General features: G+C 38.7%; 2 protein-coding genes across 3 annotated transcripts in view; one reads left to right on the forward strand and one right to left on the reverse strand.

The window, feature by feature from the left end:
* LOC125452104 (uncharacterized) overlaps positions 1-8,313 on the reverse strand; it is a 462,089-nt gene extending 453,776 nt beyond the window's left edge. Inside the window, exon 1 of the mRNA XM_048530109.2 lies at positions 7,909-8,313. Coding sequence (XP_048386066.2) covers positions 7,909-8,187 — 279 coding nt within the window. The 5' untranslated portion in view covers positions 8,188-8,313. The remainder of the gene's footprint in view (positions 1-7,908) is intronic.
* A 140-nt stretch (positions 8,314-8,453) lies between these two features.
* Positions 8,454-24,973, forward strand: pex2 (peroxisomal biogenesis factor 2). 2 transcript variants are annotated; one of them, XM_048529385.2, is made up of 3 exons: positions 8,454-8,701; positions 22,705-23,016; positions 23,152-24,973. In XM_048529385.2, exons 2-3 carry the CDS (start codon positions 22,722-22,724, stop codon positions 23,622-23,624), a joined length of 768 nt encoding a protein of 255 aa, XP_048385342.1. In that variant the 5' UTR covers positions 8,454-8,701; positions 22,705-22,721; the 3' UTR covers positions 23,625-24,973. The 2 variants fall into 2 exon arrangements, with proteins under 2 accessions (XP_048385342.1, XP_048385341.1); XM_048529384.2 differs by having other exon boundaries at positions 22,705-24,971.
* Positions 24,974-25,188: the final 215 nt, after the last annotated feature.

The following is a 25,188-nucleotide window of genomic DNA, read 5'->3' on the forward strand; positions in this document are numbered from 1 at the left end:
AAACGATTTATATATGTACAAGAAAGAAACACATGCTTTGCATTAAAGTTTCTGCACTCCCCCAGCACCATCAAGAATGAAAATGCATCTTTAACAGGCATTTTCTTCATAAGTTATCTTACTAATAAGTGTATGCCTTTATAATACTAACTGTACGTTCACATTAATTATATACAGAGTTACATAGCAATCATTTTTACACACCATAAAGTCTCCGGTATATGAGTGCTCGTTAAATCATCTGTGATGATATCTTTTCCAGACATATGAACAATTTTCAAATTATATTATGTAGTTCCATCAAAATAATCTTAACTTCTCGTCCTGGATATTTTCATAAGAAATTCAAAGGATTATGGTCCGGTTAAGCAACATGTTTTGTACATGTTAGTAATGTACATTTCAAAACAATATAGAGCCAGCACAGAATGCAATGTCTCTTTTTGAACAGATGAATACTTCTGTTGATCTGTAGTCAGTTTCTTTCAAAAGAACCAAATTGTATGAACTCATTAGGAGCATCCCTAACGGCAAATAGTAATGATAGAATTCCCTTGTACGAATCATAATATGCTCTAATCAAAGTTTTCAAAGTTTGATGCCATATGATGTGATTGGTTTAATTCCCAAACGAGTCATAATTTCTCTAACATAAAATTTGAGTCTTCATCTAATTGTATTTCTTTGGGTAATGCTATCTTGTAAAAAAATTAAACTAAATCTTCTTCCATTACCACATCTACAGCAATTTTTCCATAAAGGCATTGCTTCGGAAATTCTTAAAGAAACTTCCACTGCCCGGACAAGATATTTGTTCTCATTCTATGTATTAGGTAGGAGTCCTGCATAATTTATTAAGACCCTGTAATTCAGTACTTCAAAAGCTGGGACTGGAATTGAAACTGCAGATTTAAGTGAAAGTTGGGGCTCCCTATGAACTGACATGTATGGCAAGTCTGGCAAAAGTTGATTACGTCTTTATGCGATTCTTGCAATAAATATGCTTTAATATTTTAGTTTACGTTTTGCTAATAGCTAAGTGACTTACCATTGGAATTTCAGGAGCTTATAAATTCAATCTTTTAAATTTTGTTGAAGTACACAAATGGAATTACCATCTGTTGGACCAATCCATTCCTCATCAACTTGTATTTGAGGTGACCTCCATTTCTTCATTAGTCTTCAATTTTATAACGACACTGAGGTAATGTTTTTGATTCAATTTCTGATGGTATAACTCTTTCAATCCTAAACCTATTTTGCTGCATTTCTATTAAAGATGGGCTGAACGTATCAGCCTCATTTGACCTGACTTCATCCTTTTTGTTAAGCTTTTAAACATTCTATCCAATAACAATTTCCTCATCATCTTCCTGTTTCATAGGCTCTTTCTCTTCCCAGTTTTGTCATTCTGAAATCTAGTCATGACAGCGTCAAGAAACAAATCATGATTTATTTTTGTAGCAGTTGACTTTCTCTCACTTCCATTGGCTGTTCTACTATCTTTGGTGAAGCCAATTTTTTTTAGCCTGCCAGGTTATTTTCCAAAATGAAATCAATTCCCTCAACAATGTTTTATTACTTCAACTATCACTGTCCATCTACTAAGTCACTCTTTAATCCAAATCTGCACAATAAAAACAGTTTTGTAACTTCCACAAGTATCTTGAGGTATCATCAGCCAGCATGTGTGGCTAACTTGCTCCAATGTTTTTCAAAATCCTCTTGGTTTACCTCCTTGATTCAAAGCATAAGGAAATACCTTCCCTTTTGAGATAAAATAATAATAGGCAGAACCTCTAACAGTCTGATTTTCTTTACCTATCTTTAAAAAGGAATTTCAATGAATATTCTGAGCCATCAGTCTCTTTTTTCACACATTCTAAAGGAAACATGTTCACTTTGTATGCCCACTACAGTTTAGGTATCTAACTTTCTTTCCTGATACCCCTTTTCCGAAAACTCCTTAGATTTTTCCTATTACTGCAATTGATCTTCCATCAAACTTCCTGCAATTGTCCATGGTGAAGATGAAGTTTTGGGGGCCAGCTAATTGAAAGTCCTGGAGGAGGTGGAGGGCATGGGTAGTGTCCCGAACATAACTGGCGAGTTCCTGGACCAGGGGGAAAAGAGAAAGTCCAAGGTATGTGGAGATGAGTTGTGGGCAAGAGCAGGCAAAAAAAATGGGTCGACCAAGGCAGTCAGGTTTGTGGATTTTGGAAAGGAAATAAAAACAGGCAATGCTGTTTTATCTGGTGTTCCATGTAGGTCAGAGCAGGCATGGATATCATACTTCCTTCCTTCAAAGTGCATTAGTAGATCAGATGTGTTTCTGCACAATTGACAATTGTTACATAGTAACTACTGTACAATCTTTTTAATTCAAGTATTTAACGAAATTCACAGTTTACCATCTGCCATGGTAGAATTCAAACCACAGGCTCTAGATTACTAGTTCACTGACTTGTCCAGTATTACCATTAGCTAGGAACATGGCTACTCGAGAGGATAAGGTTACAAGTCATCATTCATTTCATTAATCGAGTGAATGAGAAGATAGGCCAATCTTTGAGTTTCCAGTAAGTGTAAGGTATTCTTTCAATCAACTCATGACACAACACCACCACTGTCAATCGAATTTCGGGTGAGACTTTAAAAACATGGACCACTTGTCACATTAAGTTTTCTCTCAACAAATGCAGACAGCCATTGTTAAATCCAGTATCATTTCTGGCCATGGAAATGAATATTTAAAGGAACAGGACTTCAAACCAAGAATGAAGGAAATGGATAATGAACCAGTACTTATCCTAGGGTTCCCATATGCTTCAGAAACTTGGATAGTGTGCAGCAGGCATGTCAAGCCACTGGGGAAATATCTATGCTACCTTCACAAAACACTTTAAATTTATTGTCAGGATGGAAAATCTAGCATGTGCAGCCTGTTCCATGTCAACATTTCCAACATAATGAGTTTAAATATCCTCATACAAGCTTAGTTATGCAGGCACATTGTTGACACCTGGCTTCTGAATTATCAGCTCAATTTTGAACTTCAATGTAGCATTAGATTCCAAAGAGGACAGAGGAAAGCTATTAGTAATGTTCTTGAGCAGATTTATGAGTATCACGAGCCCACAGTCACCAAAAAATGGAAAGAGAAAGCTCGTTAGCACATTTCTAAGCTTCTCAAAAATCTTCAATGAACGCACACTTAGGCCAAGTACAGGCAGCCCCCAAGCAATTCATCAGCTCAATCCTTCAAATACCAAGTTCCCCATATAGTAGCATCAGCAGATTAGATCTATTAGCCATTCTAGAATGCAATAGACCTGTGCAGAAAAAGTCACCTTCAATTCCAAGGGATCACTGAAGAAGAAGTGTGTAATGCACCCTGTTTAGCCAAATCTCCATAAAGGAACTTCATTGTGCAGAATTATAAAATGGTTACTGAAATAACTCCACAAAGGCCAGAATCTCATCACAAAGTAACCCTTTATTTACTCGTGAATAGTACATGACACTGATCCAGCTCCCTCAGAGCCAACTCTCAGACTGAGCAGAACCCCCAACAGTTCTGTTTATATCTGTCAGCCAAGACTCCCTGATTGAGCCAGATTAACAGCCCCATTCAGGGAACTCATATTCTATGAGATCCACCTGGCTGAACTTGTTTCAATAACTAAAGTTACAGTACAAATGAAGGCCACTCATTGTGCTATTTTTGTGCAGGTTCACTGCCAGGGTTACTCACACAGTGCCACTCACCTACCTTTTCCAATAACAAGACAGCATTTGCTGGGTTCATCATGTAATACATTTTTGAAAGCTTCATTCAGCCATGTCTCTTGGATAGTACATTTCAGATTCTAACCAGTCTCTGCATAAAATATTTTTTTCTCATTTCAGCGTTGCATCATTTGCCAATCCCACATTGGTCCGCCAGCATTGATTAAGAAGGGCAACAGGGGTGATACGGGAAATTACAGGCTGGTGAGCCTTATGTCAGTGGCAGGAAAATTATTGGAGAAGATCTTTAAGAGATGGTAACTACTCACTTTTAGGAAATTGTGGACCTAATTAGCAAAAGGCAGCGCAGCTTTGTGTGGAAAGGCTCCTATCTCACAAACCTGATCGAGTTTTTTGAGGAAGATACAAAATGACTGATGAGGGCAGGGCAGTGGTTATTGTCAACATGGACTTTAGCAAGGCCTATGACAAAGCTCCTCACAGCAGTCTGATATGGAAGGTGAAGTCACATGAGATTTATGCTGAGCTGGTAAGCTGAATACAGAACTGCTTTGGTTATAGAAGATAAATAATAAGTGGAAAGGCATTTTTCTGTTTGGAAATCTGTGACCAAGGCTGTTCTTCTAGGATCGCAGCTGTGGCCTCATTTGTTTATAATATGTATTAACAATGTGGAGAAGAATGTAGGTGGCTTGATTAGTAAGTTTGCAGATGACACAAAGATTGGGGGGGCTGCCAAAAGTAGTTGAGCACTGCCAGAGTATATAGAATGATTCGGATACACTGGAAATGATGCATTTTAGAAGGTCTAATGCAAGAGGGAAGAGTACAGTAAATGGAAGAACCATTACAAATACTAACATCCAGAAGGATCTAGGAATGCAGATCCACAGTTCCCCATAAGTGGCCACACAAATGAGAAAGGTGGTCAATGCTTGCATCAATCGACTGGGGCACAGAATTTAAAAATTGGCATGTCATGCTGCAGCTGTATAAAATTTTAATTCGGCCACATTTGGAATACTGTGTCCAGTTCTGGTCATCGCACTACCAGAAGGACGTGGTGCCTTTCAAAAAGATCCAGGATGTTGCCTAACATTTGGAGGGTATTAGCTATGCAAAGAGACTGGACGAGCTCAATTTGTTATCACTTGAACATCAGAGGCTGAGGGGTGACCTGATAGAAGTTTACAAAATGATGAGAGGCTTGGACAAAATGGATAGATGGAGATTTTTTTCCCCAGCATAGAAATGTCAATTATTAGGTACATAGGTTTGAGGTAAAAGGGGAAAGTTCAAAGAAGATGTGACAGGCAAGTTTTTTCTTAAACAGAGGGTGCTAAGTGCCTGGAATGCACTGCTAGAAGAGATGGTGGAGACAGATACAATAGCAATGCTTAAGAAGTATCTTGATAGATACATGAATAGATAGCGAGTAGAAGGATATGGACTGTGCAGAGGCAAAATAACTTTTATTTACAAAAGCATCATGTGTCAGTGCAAGTTTGATAGACCAATGGGTCTGTTCCTGCACTGTACAGTTCTTACTTCATGCTCATCCTACCCTGCCATCTCCAAAGATTTGAATAAGTAGCACCCTGAGGTGTGTCTGTTTTTTCTACCAAGCTGACAGGAATGATCTCTGTCAGACAGCATTGACAGTATATCTTAAGCGCTCTCAGGTTTTGGTCAGCATCACTCAGGCTTCACACTGTATAGGACCGTAGGGAGGAACTGTTTTCCAGACTCCAAACGTTGCATCGATCAGCGGTTATGGTTAACGAGGACTTGTCTAAGCCGCTTCTCATGCACTGAATCCTATGTGGAATATCAAAGTCTACACTCTGTGACTGGAACATATAGTTCCGAAGCCAGCAGAAGTGAATAACAGCCTCCAACTGTGACCTGCAGCTGTGATGCTTTCTGCAGGAAGTAGGCAACTTGAGATTGGAGGCCATCATTCTTATGTAGTAACAGAATAAGCCACTTCAGTAGAATGCTGAATACTTGCCTTCCAAAGCACTGTCTCTACTCCCAACTCTTGATGAGTCAAAGATCATTGGGCAGTCAACAGAAGCATTTCAAAGATACCATAAAAGTCTCCTTGAAGGCTGACTTTCACCTAAATAGCTGGGAAGACTGCACACATATCACTCTCGATGGTAAGCTTTGCTTCATCAAGGCATAACTGGCTTTGAAAGAAGACAGGCAATGAAGGCCAAAGATGTGGCAGTAAGAAAAAACATCAAGAAGGACACAACTCCTCATCTACCACGGACTCACCAATTGAATAAAAGCGATTTTTTTTCCCATCTTGTTGTTATTTGTTCCTTCGTCTTTTATCTTCCCTTTCCACCTCTTCAATTTTGCACCAACTTTACACCTATTGCTTACAGTTGGAGGAGCGGGACAGGCAAGGTAAGGATCCAGTAACAGTCAGTACCACTAAGCAAAGAATTCTGTAACAGGCAGTCAGCATTATCAAGAACAGTGAGCAAGGTAACGACTCCGTGACAAGCAATCAGTATCCATGAGAACAGCAGGCAAAGTGAAGATTCTGTGAGAAGTAATCAAGATATGGTAACACGGAATTTGATGAAAGGAGAGGTAAGATCCCAAAATTTGAAGAGTTGTTCTTTTATAAGATCCAGAAATGATTACCTGCAATTTAGGATTTTACCTAAATATATTGTTTTAAGCCACTTATTTTTTTGGGGGGTAGCAAGAGGAGTGGGACCTGCAAAGGAGACTTGTCCTGAACTGATTGACTGAGTTTGAAAAGGAATGATTGAAATCACAGGAAAATCATGAATTAGCTGTTGATTGAGCAACTGCTATTAGGAATTGTGTTTCAAACACAGTAACCAGCACAACGAAAGAAGGAAAGAATTTACAGGAAGAAGAGAGGGAGTCAATTTGTGAGTAAGGGCAAAGAATTTCTACTTGCTATTAATCTACAGCTTATGTTAACAGCTTCAATAATTTTTCCACTTGTTTTAAATTTGGTTAAGAGTAATTGACCTTAAGGTAAGGCCAAGGAATTGCTAGTGTGAGTATAGGAATAGACAGTTCGACGAGATGAACGTGACATTGAAGAGTTGGTGCAAGGAGAGAGGGGTCTAGATTAAAGTTCACTGAGTCCCATTTCTGGTGAAGGTTGAATCTGTACAAGTCTGGTAGATTGCACTTCAGCAGAAATGGGAATATCCTTGTGGGGAAGGGGTTTGGGGTCTGCTACTGCTGTTTGAGCATTTATACCAAATTTTACAGGGGAAAGGGATTCAGAGTGAAGAAGCAATATAAAAAGAGAAAAAAATCAAGCCAGCCTAAAACGTAGAACATATATCATCACGTTAAGGCACAAGAGAACAGAGCAGGCTGGATGACATTTATTATTGTAAATGGTCTTGTGAGTAAGGCAGATGAGTTGAAGAGCTCAAAAGAATTCAGTTCTGTGGGTCACCTGGCCTGAAATGTTAACTCTGATTTTTCTCTCCATAGATGCTGCCAGACCTGGTGAGCTTTCTCAGCAACTTTTTTGTTTCTGATTTCCACCATCCACTTTTTTTTTGGTTTTTAGATGAGTTGAAGATGCTGATTGCCAACTGAAAATTGGATGTCATTACTACCACGCAGATTGGGTTGCAACAGGGGCAGGACTGACAGTTCAATTTTGCAAGATATAGTCTCCAGGTGAGACAGGGAGCAGTTTAAAGAAGTGATATGACAATACTAATCAAGAAGCCAACTACTGCAGTAAAGAGGGATGATATCGTTGATGGATTCTCAATATAGGTGGAACACAAAAACCAAAAAGGGGGTAAGTATATTTATGCGGTATACTTCAGACTCCAACCAATCAGGAAGAGACAGAAGTGCAGGTGTATAGGCGAATTTCAAAGAAGCGTAAACATAATAGTGTTAATAGGCGATTTCAACTTCCCCAATATTCAATGGCATAGACAAGGTATGAAAGAGGGCAGATAGAATTTGTTGCAATTTTCTATGAAAGATATCGTAGGAATAACCTATGGAAAATATTTAACCAATTGCACGATCTCCCTTCCAAATGTGCATCTGTTGCAGGGTTTGCGATTAACAAAGATATACGGTGGTCCGTTGACAACAGTTTATTTCGGTTTTCTACAAACTACTCACCTTTAGGGTACCTTTACTTCCATCTTTATTCCGCAGCTGCTTCAGTTTCTCCTCGTACAAGCCTTGGAACTCGTTCGATAAATGTTTCACGGTTTGCCTGACTCCTATCGGTCTTGGTAACGGCGATTCCTTGCCTGCCGCTCTCAGAAGCTCCAAGTCCCGCCGCAAACCAGCGTCAACATCTTTTCCAACAGCATCCTGGCCGCAGGAGCCAGCCTGTACTTTCATTCGATCCGCAACAAGGCATCGGGCACTGGGGCCCTGCTCACTAATATCCATTGTTGTGGAGGGCGATCGCTCCTACCATGGAAAAGACAACGGACTTTTATCGTTGGACATTCTCACAATGAACCGCCTTTCACGGACAGCCTTTCACCAAACTTTGAATCTAACGGATTGCGCCGTTGGAACGCCCGCCCCCTCGTCTGCTCCGATTGGTGAACGTGGTAACTGGATCCGCCCACAGATTCTGTTCCGATTGGTAGAAAGGGACACTCCTACAGGACGGTTGGCTCCTTCCCGTATCAATCAATTGGTGACGGCTCAAGCAGGCGTCCTCGCGCCTCTCCGCCCGCCGTCTGGAGGAGGAGAGGATGTAGAGGTCAGGGGTCGTGCGTTGAGCCATGCAGAGACCTTTTTCTTCCCTATGCAAACGCAAACTCTCAAGGCAAAGAAGGGTTGTGCTGTGATTGTCTTTACACACCCCGGATCTGGAGCTGTACTGTCAACATCTTGCACTCCCGAAGGCAAGCTGCTCCTTTGGCTGCAGGGGCTGGTGAGAGGCCTAGTTCTGGTAGGTGTTATACTTGTCATCGGTGAAACTGGCCCACTTGCACAGGAACAGGGTCTTTACAAAAATAAATGCATAACAGCCGTAAACTCCCAGATATTTACTTTTAAACTTCGCTATCAGTTTCTTTCCTTTCAGGATAGCGACAGTATAAAATTATTTTATTTCTGTATTAAATCATGGCCTACTTCTGGCTGGTGTGTGGCCAACTTGAGTCCGGGACAAGCTTAACCTCGAGACAAACTTAGCTCGAATGCTTTCGCACGAACTCCGTAAACTCTAAATTTTGTCATTGATAATGTTTTTGGTGGCTAGTGTTAATTTGCTACTGGAACAAATTTCGTTTCTTCCGCTTTAAAAAGTGTGAGACCTAATTAGTAGATGACCAAAATAATATTATTGTAACTTCTGCGTTCTCGTCAAGTATCAAAGCCTTCTTACTTGAAATTAATGCTTTGTAAGATTTCCTCCTTTTAATCTAATTTGCTATTTGTTTCCTACCGCATACCTTTTCCACCCATTTGACCATTAGAGCATTCTGACATTAGTGATTACGATAATATATTTTAGTGTTAACTCTGTACGTGTTAAGTTTGAAACTACATACAAAAACAGCTTTTGATTTTTCTGTAGAGAAAGTAAATGGGCAACAACCAAATATGAGTCTAAACCGATGTAGAGCAGAAAATAACCAGGAGTTAAGCAATTGTAACGATGGCAGAAGTGTCATTGATTCTTGTCATTTCTCATCTGAAACTGACAGCAACTTCCGCGGTTCACGTGCGCAGTTAAACAGAGAAATATGAAGCTTCTGTCAGTTTTTTTTGTTTTGTGAAAGTGTGCGCTGTTTAATTTTCCTGATTGATTCCAATTAATTGCAATGAATTTGCAAAATCTTTCTTGTTTTCTCTGTGTCATTTGTAAAAATCTTCAAAGCTACATGTTTTCAATAAAGTATAATTTGGTTTTTTAAATGAGCATTAAGTTTGTAATTATTGCTCAATAGCCATACTTTTTCCAGTAAACTAATGCGATTCAACTTTGTAAACTGCTCGGTTTCTCAATTTTCATAAAAACCCTTCTGGCAAATTAATTTCAAATTTTATTAATGAAATTTTAACTTCGCATGTGTATGTCCCAATTTTTAATTTGCTGTCTAAACAATGTTCATCAGACAAAAAGATTCAATTATTTTAACTTGGTTTGTTGTCTTACAATACTTTGTTTTGTTGCATATCCTACTCGATAACGTCATAATTGAAGAATCTCTGGTGATCCTGTCAATTTAGCACCTGCCATTGCTGCTGCGCAGGCTTCCCTGCTACGTTCCCCTACCAATCAACTCTAGTAGTTACTTTTACTCAATTTTAATAATGTTACATCTGATTCCATCTTCTCCCTCGTAAACTGTAGGGTGAATTCTATCATGTTAAGGTCAGTGGCACCTCAAGGCTCCTTCTTCAGCTCCCTCAGTAAGTCTGCCATGTCACACATCACCAAATGCACAATTGCCTGTTCCCTCATGGAATGTGCCATAAGCTAGCCCAAGAAACCATCTTTTATAGACATTCCACGAATTCCTTTTCTTGGTATCCACTACCAACCTGATTTGACCAAACCATCTGTATACTGAAGTCTCCCATAATTATTGTAATAGTGACTTTCTTACGTGCCTTTGCCTTTTCTATCTCCAGAAATATTTTCTGCCCCATATCCTGACTACTGCTAGGAGGTCTATACGTAACACCCATCAGTGTAGTTTTGTCCTTCTGAGATTCCTCAGCTCTACCCACAAAGATTCTGTGCTATCCAACTCGATATAATTTCTTCCTACCAATTTACTTTTTTACGAACCTACCATACCCTACCCCAATACTCATCTGCCTGTCCTTTTCAATAGGATGTGTTTCCTTGGATGTTTAGTCCTCAGCCCTGGTTCCCCCGCAGCCACAAACCCACAACATTGTTCCAACCAATTTTAGTCTATGCCTGAAGCTTATTTCAATATGTTGTGTGCATTTAAGTACAAAATCTTCAGTTCTGCATTGACTGCCCCCCCCCCCTTATAGTTGTCTCCTTATCTGTTGTGTCTGAAGTTAGATTCCTGTCCCTTTTCTGTACTCTCTGTCCAATTACTTGCTCTGGAAACATTAATAATGTCTGTTGAGGCTCCTCCCAACCTTTTTCCATAATTTTCTTTACAAGTGAATCTAACCCACCTTCTCCCCTGCCCCCGTCCCTTCTTTTTTTTAATTTAAAGGCTTATCCAGAACCCTAGTTACAAAGTTCGGCAGGACTCCAGTCGCCACATGATACAGACAGAATTTGTCCAATTAGAAAAGCTCCCTTCTTTCTAGTAGTGGTGCCTGTGTCCTTATGAATTCAAATCCAATTCATCCGTATCAATCTTTGATCCACGCATCATGGCCATGAAGAAAATCTCTCAAAAGAATCTAAGTATCTCTGCGGCATGAATTTTCTCTTTCCTGGTGACAGTTCAAATCTGGTGCTAAATTCACAGGATCACCAGAGATCCTTCGATTGTAATGTTATCAAGCGGGATAAGCAACAAAACATGCTGAAGTATTGTCGGACAGCAAACCAAGTGAAAATCATTCTATCTTTTTGTTTGAGCATATTACAGAGAGCAAAATAAAAAATGGGACATGCACATGGGAAGTTAAAATTTCAGTAATAAACTTTGAAAATATTTTACTGTAGGATTTTTATGAATGTTGAGAAACCCGATTTGCTAGAATGATCTCAAAATTGAGACTTCAGTTATATGAATCACCTGGAGACAAGATTGAGCCATGATACACCAGCGAAAGAGAATGTCAAGGAGAGATTTTACTAGAAATATTCAAAATTATGAAGCATTTTGCAGACTAAGTGAAAATCTAGGAAATTGGGTTAATTGGACAGCACTAAAAGGAACTAACAAAGGGATAATGGATCAAATGGCCTTTGTGGTGTGCCATGCAATACCAATAAGTAATCGCCTTTTGATTTTCAAAGAGATCTTGATCTTTGCTGGATAGTGTGCATGAGGGACTGAGCAGTGTTCAGGTGCTTTTTCTTCCTCCCATATCAGGAAGGTAAGTCAGGAATGGATATCTCATCACAAGACTAAGAGCTGAGATGGGCCCTGGTGGAAGATGTAAGGAGAAGAAGCTACTAGCAATAAATTGGCATTTTGGTTCCTCCTGTGACATTTTTACTGTCACTGAAGATAGGCAGAGGCCATATGAGGCCATTTGTGTCTAAGCAATACATCGCAAAAGCTAATGAGTGGATTTCAACAAAAATTGGCATACAGTTAGGATATGGCCCGAGAACAAACTGATTTAGTTTTTTTCACTTAGATACAAATCTATGTCCAGATCCTGAAATTTTGATTTTAAAAATTTATTGACATTGGAAGGTAAGGGAAAATTGACTTTTTTTAACGAAGAATATTGTGTATGATCACATCTGCTGTGGTGCTATTTGTTTCAGATCGTAAAATATGAGCAGAATTTTCAGAGCAGGATGCTTGATGTGGATCTGCATAAGCCTGCTTTGTGAGATGGAAGCTGTTCCTGAAAAGATTTTTTTTCAACTTTGTGTATGCGGAGTATTACACAGGCAGGGAAAAGCTGAATATTTAGAATAACACTGAGCTAATGCAGTACCTATATTGAGTGCCCTGTTTGTTTGTTTGTAAATGTGTGACTGAGGGGGAAGAGAGAAACTTGCATTTATATAGCACCTTGAGCAACCACTGGATGTCTCCAAGCATTTTACAGCCAATCAAGTACATGCAGGTGGCGTCTTAGGCTGTTCCTTAGGATTGAGGATGACTTGCTTCCACTCCATGGGTCCTGAGGCAACTGTCATGTCCAATGACAAAATCTGGAGATTGTACAACTATGGGTGGTGCTTAAGGGGTAAAGGAGGAGAGTTGTTTGAAATGTGCTGTCTCTGACACCGCCAAACAAACAGCAAGTAATCGTGACTAGATAATCCATTTCTGCAGTGTTAATTAACAAGCAAATATTGCCCAGGACTCAACACCGACTTCTCGAGCAATTAGGATGAGCAACAACTACTGCTGTAGTCAGCAAGGTCAAATCTCATGTAGAATTTTTTAAAGGACTCTGGTTTGGGGTAGGGGAGGGAATTTGTATTATTCTTTTGATGGACAGCCGTGGAATCTTCTACATCCTCCTGAAAGGACAGGCAGGGCTTTTGTTTAATACCTCACCTGAAAAACAAACTTTAACAGTGCAGCAGCCTATCTACAGTACCACAGTGTCAGGCTAGATTATTGTGCTCTGAAGTGACATTTGAACCCATGATGTTCTGAATCAAGCTCAATGAGCTGTGACAATCTGGGAGCTAGTAGTTGGAAACAGAATTTGAAATTTCTATTACAGGAACTTGGGAAAGATTTGTTTCCTGATTACCAGCTACCTGGAGAGGAATTTGCAAAGTTAACTATAAGGAATGTTTTACATTGCATTACTTTAACACTTTGAAGATGTATCTTATTGTTCTCATTTAGCCTTTTCCAAGGTGCTATTTTTGGCACATATTGATGGCCCCAAAAGAAGTATATTCTACAGCAATGTTACATTTTTGCAAATTTGGAATTGTGTAGTATTTTAGTAATGTAAAAGTTGCCTCTTTAAAATCCACAAATGATTTTTAAAGTCCTTGATATAAAGGAGAAATAGCTCAGATTTCAGAGGAAGTTTATACAGTATGTGACTTCTGAGAAGTTCTGTCATCTTTATCTGAAGAGTGTGTTAAAGTGGAATCAGTTTTTTCAAATATGTTGGCGATGGCAACGCTAAAGAATCTGGCCCATTTGTCACGAAGACCGATTCTAATGCATCTGTAGCAATAAAAGTTCATCAGTAGTTTCTGTTCATTCCATTACTAGTGACTGCACTTAAACTACTTGACTGCTCGTGAATCACTTCAAAATATTGAGGATTGTGAAAAGTGTTATATAAGTCTAATTCTGTAACATGGATGTGATTTTTAAAATCTGCAACTTTTTCAATCTTTTAGATGCCTGAGTTCATACAGGGCAGCATTTAGAAAACCTCTTGGCTGGTTTGAACAGGGGATGAGCATTTCTGAAATCGAATAAATTGTAGTCATCTGCATTACTTCCAAATATAAAACAAAAATTGGTCAATGTTGAAGGTCTGAAACAAAGAAAAATAGAATTTGCTGGAAAAACTCAGTAGGTCTGGCAACATTATGGAGAGTAAACAGTGAACATTCGGAGTGCAGTGACCCTTCTCTAGAAGGATCTTTTGTTCTTTTAAATACTTTAGCATTTAGTTTATATTGCAGCTATTTAAATTCAGCTGCTACTAGCAACAAAGAAATGGGGTAAATGTCTCATAAATTCTGTTCTAAAGTTGAACTTTGCTTTCAATCCCAAAGATTATAAAGTGGAAGGAAATATGATGGCTTATGAGATCCACTGTCAAAAATATTTAGAAAATCTTAAAATTCCTTTGAGCCTAATTTGGTGCCATAAAGTTCTGTATAGTCATTTAGAATTCCAAGGTAAAAAGAGAATTAGATAAGTACTTGAAGGGAAATCATTTACAAGGCTATGAAGAAGGCAGTTGTTCAATTCTACCAAAGAATCAGGACAGGCACAATTAGCTGAACTGATAAGTTTTCCTGAAGAAGCTATTTTCTTTGCAGAAGTAGGCTGTTATTTCAGTGACTGAGACAAGTTCTCTAATCTGACATCTCCAAAATCTGTCTGGCTTCTTTTCTGCACCAGGCCGTTTTCCAGAGACCACAGCGGTCCCAGCTTGTCCCTACCACATTCCATGCTAGCTTCATGGCAGAGGCACTGCCATGTAGGAGGCAAAATCATGATGTCAGAAGATGGCTTAACTTGCAGTTCCCCCCTCAAAGGTTAAAATCTCTGATCCCAGTTGTCCAGAACTTTTTTAAACAGACCTGCCAACACAGACTCATTACTGATGGCAACAAAATGCAAAATATGAAAGTTGTGGCCTTTATAATTATTCTAATGGTCTTGCGTCAGCCCTATGCTTTCTTTCCATTTCATTTAATTTCCATTTTCCCTTTCTAAAATAAACAATAAAGATTTGTTTTTCTCACTTTTTCTGTGCATTTGGTCTGAGAACAATCAACAGACTTTTTTTTGTTTTGAGTCTTATGGTAATACAATGATTACCTAAGTAGGATAGGTCCTTCAACATAAGTCTGAAACAATCTAATTTCAATTATTGTCACTAATATACTGGAGTGCTTAGTTTTTTTTAAACTGGCAGTATTTGTGAAGTGAACCTAAAAATTGCTTAAAAGGAAACAGACTTTCCCATAAGCTTGAAGCTTTGAAAATTTAGACACCCTTTTTTTTAAAGTGCAAGTTATTGACAGAAGACTGTGATGGTAATACATCTCCTGGTATGTCTTGGGAGCTTGTCAATAGAAATGTAGCTATTGATAGAAGCCTGTGGGAGATGGCTTTCTGCCTGCCTTACATCTATGTGATCTCTAAATCATAACAACATTAATATTGACAAGTGCCTGACAATAGCCACATTACTATTGATAGGTTTCTGTCAATAATATGTTCTCAAATAAAATGTATTAATTCATAATTTGTAAACTGTTCGATAATTCTATTCAAGAAAAAATATCAAGGGAAGTTCTACTCCCTTGGTGATGTGCTGTTATAATTTTATATGGTTGGAAAGTATATTTTAAAGGCAAGTGTTACTGCCAGATTTTGTAGTTTAGTTTAGCTCAGAAAGAGTATATATTTAAATCGTCCAAGCACAGTACCTTTAACCTCTTCACTGTCTGATCTTGAGACCAAGGCATTCCTGGATGATAGGATAATATTAGAATGCCTAATTGCAGGTGAGACTTGAGATACAGATCATTGAAAAACTTTAAAGCACTTGAAATTATTTTATTCATGCAAGTACTGTATCTTCCTTATTTTTGAAGTATTGTTCTAAAATAATACTTTTGATGTGAAATGAATAGGTGATTCCAGGTGACCCAGAATTAACCTTACCAATACATCTAGGCTGGGAGAAGTAAAATTGTGGTTATTTATTCAAATAACAAATTAAAGAAAGTCAGAACAATTTCCTTGCCCAACCAATGTGTGAGGCTTTGATTTTTAATTTTAATTTCAACCCAGTTAGCTGTTTTTTTTCCACCATTCATTTTCCCTCCGTGCCTCCCTCCCTGCCAAAGGGTATTACTATTATCTGCATTAGAAGTATGGCTGTTAGAATAACTATGAAGGCCATTACAATTGCAATTACATGATTTATGCAACACCGTGAACGACAAGTCTTGAGTTGATAAAATGTGAGGCTGGATGAACACAGCAGGCCAAGCAGCATCTCAGGAGCACAAAAGCTGACGTTTCGGGCCTAGACCCTTCATCAGAGAGGGGGATGGGGAGAGGGAACTGGAATAAATAGGGAGAGAGGGGGAGGCGGATCGAAGATGGAGAGTAAAGAAGATAGGTGGAGAGAGTATAGGTAGGGAGGGGATAGATCACTCCAGGGAAGACGGACAGGTCAAGGAGGTGGGATGAGGTTAGTAGGCAGATGGGGGTGCGGCTTGGGGTGGGAGGAAGGGATGGGTGAGAGGAAGAACCGGTTAGGGAGGCAGAGACAGGTTGGACTGGTTTTGGGATGCAGTGAGTGGGGGGGAAGAGCTGGGCTGGTTGTGTGGTGCAGTCGGGGGAGGGGACGAACTGGGCTGGTTTAGGGATGCAGTAGGGGAAGGGGAGATTTTGAAACTGGTGAAGTCCACATTGATACCATTAGGCTGCAGGGTTCTGCAGTTCCCATTATCTCTAAGTCTTGAGTTGAACCTGTTTAAGGAAAAATTCCAGGTAACTAAACAAAAATTGAAATTGCTGTAGAAATTCAGAAGATCTGACAGTATCTGTGGAAAGAAAACAGTGTTAATATTTCTGGTCCAGTGACTTGCATTCAGAACTGGATGAGCCAAAGGATGAAGTGGATCTGAGGAACGGGGCAGCACTGAGGCAGTGTTGATGGAGAGAAAGGTCAAGGTGCACGTGGCAACAGGTAACACTAAATGTGTACCTCGGGATGCAGTGAGAACATCTGTCTGAGGAACATTGAACGCCATGGAAATACCGGTGATCCCCAGTGGATTCAAAGCACACAGGATAAAACCTAAGTTGAAATCCACATGGGATGAGTATGAGCTGGAGGCAGCCAATAAAGAATGTGATGTGGGTATAAAAATGAATTTTGGCAAATATCTTGTCAAACATCAGGGGCGACAGTGAAAAGAATGAATGAATAACTATGCACAAAAAAGATTGGAATGGAAGTCCTGCCTGAGAAAGGAGCAGAATTTCTTCAAGGTGGGCCTATCTGGAAAAGATGTGGCAGAGAGTTCAAAACTCAACAAAAAAAAAACAGAAACTGTGAATGCAGGAATTCAAACTGAACATTCTGAAGAAGGGGCACTGGACCCAAAAAGTTGACGCTGCTTTCATTCCAAAGATGCAGCGAGACCTGAGTTTTTCCAGCAATTTGTTATTGTTTCTGATTGCCAGCATCTGCAGTTCCTTCCTTTTTTTTGGTTCAAATAATTGATCTCTGATTTTTTTAAACCTCAACATGGCAACTGCAGTAAGAGCCATTTACTGAGGTCTCAATCTACCACATGCCACTATTATTGCAGAGAGAAACTGGAGGTTTGCTGCTTGTCGAGGCACATCTGATGCCTCTAGGAGGTAGTTGGGTGTTCAGCAGACAGGTTAGAAGGTCCAACTGACATCAGCCCATTCTGTCAGTCAATATTCTAAACCTCAGTTCCCACCTCCCCCTTATATCACCTCTTATTGATTCTGCCCCATTACTTAATGCATCGCCCATTCCCACTCATCCAGTATCCATGATCTTATTAACAATGGAAAGAATAGCATAGACTGTCATCATTTTGAAGCATTTTCACAAGGATGTTCCATTGCTTTTTTTATTCACAAGTAAGGAAGCATTCAAAGACTTGTATATTTCATTGCATGTTTTCACCTTTTCTGATACCTGCACTGTATTTCAAATGGGATATTGAAAATACATTTTAAATACTAAGGCCAAACAATAATTTTGAAGTGAGAGTTTTGATAGTTATTGTGTGTGTCAATATATCAGTAAGTAATTCACTTGCCTTTGTCAAAGGAGGGCCATGATGACAAAATGCATTTGGAAACAGGTTTGGATATTAGGTAACATGTTTCTAATAAGGCTGTTCAACATTGAAGCCAGATCAGAGATCTACAGCACAGAAAAAGGCCCTTTGTTTTTAACCAGCACAGACTTGCTGGTCCAATCACCTAATTATTCTAATCCAGTTTTATACTTTTCAGCGCTTGGCCCTTTGCCTTGGCATTGCAAATACAAGGCTTACATAACGAAACACTTTTTTTAAAAAATGTTATGAGGGTTTCTAGCTCTTACCACCCTTGCAGTTAGTGAGTTTCAGATTCCCACCACCCTCACAGTGAAAAATTTTTTTTTTTCCTCTTGTCCCCTCTAAACCTCCTACCCCTTAGCTTAAATCTTACCTGTGGGTGCCTTTCAACAAAGCCTGTAGAGGTACTGGAATCACTTACAGCAATTTCTGGATCTCCATTTATTCTACACATGTCAATTTCAGTGCAGTAATAGTTTCACAAATTAGACCATTACAAAATCCAAGCTAATGTTACTGGCACCGTACTCCCATTAAAGTAAATACTTCTGCAGAATTCATTTAAGCATGGTGGTTTAAAGTATAACAATCTATATTTTGAGATAATGGGAACAACCTCTATTTTCTTCAATTTAAAAATAACCATGAGAAATAATATCTAGATATTAATCAAATATTTTTATTTTAATTAGACCATGACTCCTCCTCCGATCAGTTCTTTAAAATCAATTTGTGAAGCTTTTCAGTACTTTCCTCGAGCCTTAATTACATCACCTGTGCCAAAGCGTGGAGCTGGATGAACACAGCAGGCCAAGCAGCATCTCAGGAGCACAAAAGCTGACATTAAGATGCTGCTTGGCCTGCTATGTTCATCCAGCTCCACACTTTGTTACCTCGGATTCTCCAGCATCTGCAGTTCCCATTATCTCTGATAATTTTTTAAAAATCTGAGCTTTGAGAAAATTCAATCACAAATCCAAAAATATTTATTGTCAACTTTGTGTGAAATTTAAAATTATGCAGTAGAATACAACCTTCCATCATATTATCTAGATGAGAACAGAATATATGTTATGGCAGTTTAGGCATTTCACTTTTGCAAATACATTATTTAGTTTTGTAGGTGCATCAATGTGTAGAGTTCATTGATATGATTAGTTCTAAATTACTTTTCCATAATGAGATGTAATCATTTCTAATGGAAGTGGTGCTCTAAATCATATTTTATGCATGTGAATTATCAGTTTTTTGCTTTGACTTTAGTGTTTTAAACTGGTTGCTTATCTTTATCCAAAAATGTTATTGAAAAGAGAGAGTTGCATGTAATTATTTTCTTTATGTAATATAGGTGGTGGTTTGAAATGCTCAAAATGATGTTGGTACTCCCCAGTCTTTTATTTAGTGCTCCTCTGGAATGCGGTTTGTACTAAAACTATGGTTTTATAATTAGACATAGTTTTTGGAAGCTTTGTTCATTTTGAGAAGAATCTAAAAGCTGCTTTATTGCAGAAAATCTTTTAAAATGTCCTTTTAACAAAATAATAATTGCTATTCATTCAAAAAAAGTTTTTTGAAGATTTTTCCTGTAGGTTGCCATTGTTATTGCTACAGTTGACCTCAATATTCTACCCTAGGAAAGAGGGACAAAAATTGGAGTTGCCAAGTCTTGATTACTTTTTGACTGGGGCCAGTAGTTAGCTGACAAATGCCTTGTGAAGGGAGGCTTAGGTCTGGGTGATCTGTCATTTTCTTACTGAATTCTGGAACTTATGATTGAATTTAAAAAAAGAGTGAATTCTAGCAAAATAGTACTCAACAGGTCTGTCAGCATCTTTGGTAAGTGATGTCAAGTTAGCATTTCAGGTCAATAGCCCTTCATTAGAATTCAGAAATGACAGAAATAGCAACTTTGTATTTACCCAGTTACTACTGATGTAATAAAAAGTTGAAAGGTGTGTCAGTAGAACATTGATTGAATTATCCCGAGGCCCACAGAAGGTGATTCTAGATCTGACCAAAAGCTTTATCATAAATGTGGATTTTAAGAAATTTTGAGGAAGGAGAGCTTGAACACAATAGATTTTAAGTAAGTGAAAATTGAGAGCAGGTGGGATAAAAAGACACGTAGAAATGGCAGATGATGTAGATGCTGAGAAAACAATGCAGAGCTGAAAACAATGGTAATGGATCAGTGTAAAAGTTCAGAAAAATTAAAGCCGAAGGCAGTGTAATGGGAATAGTTTTTAAAAAACCAAAAGTCGAATGTAGTGGAGAAAAATTGAGAACACAATATGTCCAAAAAGTGCGGTATGATGAAATGCAGTGGAGGAGACAGCTGTGGGAGAAAGTGGAGTTATAGGAATAATCCTGAATGGCTGTAAATTGGGAGGGGTGACAATGCAGCAGGGCCTGGCAGCCTTGGCAGCAATTGCTGAAGGTAAGCATGCAAGTGCAGCAGGCGGTCACAAAGGAAAATGGTATGTTGGCCTTTGTTGCAAGAGGTTTGAGTACAGGAGTAGGGATATGCTGTTACAGTTGTATAGGGCCTTGGTGAGACCGCACCTGGAATATTGTATGCAATTTTAGTCTCCTTTTTGGGAGTGCAGCGAAGGTGTACCAGGCTGATTCCGAGGATAGTGGGACTCCTGTGCAAGGAGAAACTGACTGACTGACTAGGTTGGGATTGTTTTTGCTGGAGTTCAGGAAAAACGAGGCAGGATCTGATGAGACAGACAAATGGGCAGCACGATGGCTCTGGTTAGCACTGCTGCTTCACAGTGCCAGGGACCTGGCTTTGATTCCACCCTTGGGCGACTGTCTGTCTGTGTAGTTTGCATGTTTTCCCTGTGTCTACGTGGGTTTCTTTCAGACACTCCGGTTTCCTCCCACAGTTCAAAGGTGTGCAGGCTAGGTGAATTGGCCATGCTAAATTGCCCATAGTGTTCAGGGATCTGTAGATTAGGTGGGTTTATGGGGGAATGCGTCTGGGTGGGGTGGACTTGTTGGGCCAAAGGGCCTGTTTCTACACTGTAGGGATTCTATAATTCTGCTCTTTATAAAGGCTTATAAAAGTCCAACGGGACTAGACATGGTAGATGCAGGGAGCAAGTTCTTGATGGTGAGTGTGTCCAGAAGCCGGGGAGCACAGTGTGAGGATTTGGGGTAGACCATTTAGGACAGAGTTGAGGAGACATTTCTCCACCCAAAGAGTAGTGAACCTGTGGAATTCATTACCACAAGAAGTAGTTGATGCCAAAATATTAAATGTATTCAAGAGATGGCCAGTTATAGCACTTGGGGGCAACTGGGATCAAAAGTTATGGGGAGAAAGCAGGATTACGTATGACAGTGATGAGTGGCAGAGCAGGCTCAAAGGGCAGAATGGCCTCTTCCTGCTCCTATCTTCTGTTTCTGTGATACACAACCTTCTATACTAGTGCTTCTGATATTTCCTCTTTTCCATTCATAGGGCTTAAGGAGAAACCTTTGGTTGTCCAGGCCTTCAATCATATCCATTCCATTTTGCCTATTTCTGCTGCCTCCCAGAACTAAGATTAGATATTCCTATGCTCATCTCCCAAAGCCCCCACTGGCCAACCTTGAGGTTCACCAGTTTATCTTCCATTATTTATGTTGTCTACAGATATCCTGGATCACACCTTGATCACTCCCAATATCCTCTCCTCCTCCCACAAATGACCCAATCTTTTACTCCTCCCTTCATTCTTGGAGTTCTACCAAGTATTCAAAACAACTGTCTGACTAGCTAGAGTTTCATAGACTTTTTTTTACTGGATGACCTAATTATGAGTGTAATAAATGATTCTTTATTTGAAGGGATTTTTCAGTGCTTCTGTGCTTATTTACACAAGATTACAATGTCTAAAATGTATTAAAACTCCTTGTTAGGAATAGCTGTGATAGATTGACAGATTTTAAGAAGTAATAAGCTGAACAACCTTTTTTCACTGAAGCATCTTTTTAAAATCTCTGCTTGAGGTGCCAATTTTAGGAACATTTTTGAAGACATTTCAATAGCTAGTTCTATACATAATGGTTGCTGGGAGAGTGTGTTGGAAGGATGATTGGTGATCATCAGTGAGAGTATAAGGTCTGGCAGTCACTACAATTGGACAAATGTTAAGCAGGTGGATATCTGGCCTGTGAGCTTCACTGTCCACCCACCTCCATTGCCACTTCACTCTGACTCCTGAGACAATACGGGAAATTCCACTGCACCCTTGCTTCTGGGGAATATAGAGAAACCCTAGCTACCTTCTTTAATGGAGATAGGTTTACGGGGTCAGGAACTTTAGTGACTCAGGCTTTCCACATCCTTCAGAAAAATTTAGCTTTTTTTTTCTGTCATCCCAAAGATACAGAATATTTTCTGTTTTTATTCTACACTTCCAGCATTCCTAGCAATTTCCTGTCAGGTATTTTTGAACAATCTATTGTGTACACATGAGAATAGTTGATTGATGAACCAACAGGAGAACTCGTGAGACAATATAAACGAGCTATTACCTTTAAAGACTGGAGACAGCATATAGTATTCTGAGGCTACAAGATTTGCTAAAAATTAACTTTCACTAATATTAAACCCACAAGGAAAGTTTGATTTTTATGGATTGTGTTGTATTTTTGAATGTCTTTTTAAACATACCTAACTGCTTGTGGCTGAGACAATTCAAGTCTTCTTTTGAAGTAATAGCAGAGATTAAAGACTGAATTCTTTGATATATTTGCTTCTTTCTTTCTAGATGCCATTGGTAGAAACATGGATTCCAAAGAAGACAGCTTAAATTCCCTGACTCCAGTACTAAGAATAAGCCAGCTGGATGCTTTTGAGCTAGACAGAGCCTTAGAACAACTTGTGTGGTCCCAGTTTGCCCAGTGTTTTCAATGTTTCAAACCTGGCTTGTTAACATATTTTGAACCAGAATTGAAAGCATTTCTGCAGTTTTTGTTATGGAGATTTACAGTCTATTCCCAAAGTGCAACCGTTGGCCAGATACTTCTGAACATCAGATATAAAAATGACTTCTCTCAGGGATCAAAGTACCAACCAATGAGTAAGCATCAGAAATTATTGTATGCAATTTTCACCATTGGGGTGAAATGGTTGCAAGAGAGAGCCCACGATTTATTCTGTAACCGCCCTCCAGAGTCAACTATGCATAGAATAAAATATTTCATCACTTTTATAGGTGGATTTTTGAAGGTGGCTGGACTATTGAACTTTCTCATCTTTCTTCAGAAGGGTAGGTTTGCCACATTTCCAGAACGGCTGTTGGGAATCCGTGCAGTTTTCTCCAGAGCTCAAGGTTTTCGTCAAGTTGGTTTTGAATACATGAATCGAGAACTATTATGGCATGGCTTTGCTGAATTCCTAATATTTCTTCTGCCAATGATCAATACGAGAAAAATGAAAGCTGTTGTCTCCTCCTGGTTCCTTCCAGTTGGCCATTGTAGTGATAATGATGGCACATTGGCTATCCACTGTAAAGAATGCGCACTTTGCGGCGATTGGCCAACAATGCCTCACACAATTGGTTGTAAACATGTTTTTTGTTATTACTGCATTAAAAGTAATTACCTATCTGATGCTTACTTCACTTGCCCAAAATGTAATAGTGAAGTCCAAAATCTAGTACCATTGATGCCAGAAATACATAAGTGAACATGATACAAATACAATGTGCCTCAACTCCACTTCAAGATTTGAAAGTAAAGTGTAGCCTGACATGTCAAACCAACACTTCAAGAATCATTGAATTGTTGAACATACCGTCTTTTCACATAAGACATTAATGAGAGGTCTCAATTACCCACTTAGTTGGATGTGAAAAATTACATTGTATTATACTTAGAGTAGGTGGTGAGTACAACCAGTTATTTGGCCAAAGTTCTTTCCTCAACAAATACAACATATAAATGGACAAAGTTACTTATTTAGTTTGCTATTTGTGGAATCTTTGGGACATCCTAAGGACAGCAAAAAGCTATTTTCTAAGTAACATAGTCCAGTTGACCACTTATGCATTTTTGGCTGAAGAAATTATTGCATTTGTTTTGCTATTTCTTGGTGAAGACGAAATTGCAGTGTCGATGTTCACTTACACGTGATTACAATGTGTTTAGAAATCCAACTTGTTGTATGTACAAGTGAGCGAATAAAATTTTCTACATTTCATTGCCTAAAAAATATTATGTTCATATTTAGTAATGAACAAAGTATAGATTTACTTCAATTAATTATGTATCCGTTATTCCAAAATCTTAATTTCATGCATAATAAATAGAAATGCTTGAAAAATAGCTTCAGTATGCTCTCTTTGCCTGCCACATCCAATTTATTTATTTTGAAATTCACTGTTCATTATTCTATCGTTCTAGCCTTAAACTTTTGAGTTTAGAAAAATAACTTTTATGTAATGCAGTGATTGTAGAAAAGCAGTGAAACAGTTCCGAGAGCTTTTGGTGCTACTAATCCATCTGTTTCAAATGGACAGTACGGACCACAAAACTCTGAACTTCCACAAAATTTTAGAGCACAGTACACTGCTCAGACGGAGTCTGAAAGAGTTAACATGTTTTCTATATCCATGAAAAATAATTTTTGTTTTCCAAATATTTATCCAGTTGCGTTTCAAATCTGTTATGGATTCTGCATTAATCATGATTGCTGGTAAGATCAACTGTTTCCTGACAGCTCTCTTCATTTCAAAAACAACTGTTAGCCTTATTTTTGGTGACTTTAGTCTTCTTGTCAAATGTTTACTTTGTTATAACGAAAGCTCAACTGTGTGTGTGTGTGTGTATCTCCTGTACTTTCTCTAAGACTCAGTTGTTTGTAATTTAAAGCAATCATTACTAAACATTATTAGAGCCATCATAGTACCAGCCACTTCAGTTGGTTTTATATTCTATGCACATTTTTACAAAACCCGAGAACTCACTTACAGCTTTTTAATGCTGCTACCTATATTATCAACTGTGTCCTACTTCTAAAGTTTTAATTGAACTCTTGTGTCTGTGTGCATTTAAAGTACATTTGCAATGGTAAAGATTTATCGCTTTATTCTTTATCACAAAATAAAAACAACCTACATTTAAATTTAAGCCCATCTGCTAATTTCTATCCTCCTCAAATCACTTCCACTTAAAACAATGATCACTCTGCCTGTAATGTTGATGTCATTTCCTGTATGTAAATTCAAATCACCTATTTTGTTTGCAAAATG

The sequence above is a fragment of the Stegostoma tigrinum genome, chromosome 5 (assembly GCF_030684315.1).
Source record: "Stegostoma tigrinum isolate sSteTig4 chromosome 5, sSteTig4.hap1, whole genome shotgun sequence".
Taxonomy (NCBI): domain Eukaryota; kingdom Metazoa; phylum Chordata; class Chondrichthyes; order Orectolobiformes; family Stegostomatidae; genus Stegostoma; species Stegostoma tigrinum.

Excerpts from the sequence above, each read along its gene's own strand:
- pex2 (XM_048529384.2), top strand. The coding sequence starts at position 22,722 with ATGGATTCCAAAGAAGACAGCTTAAATTCCCTGACTCCAGTACTAAGA.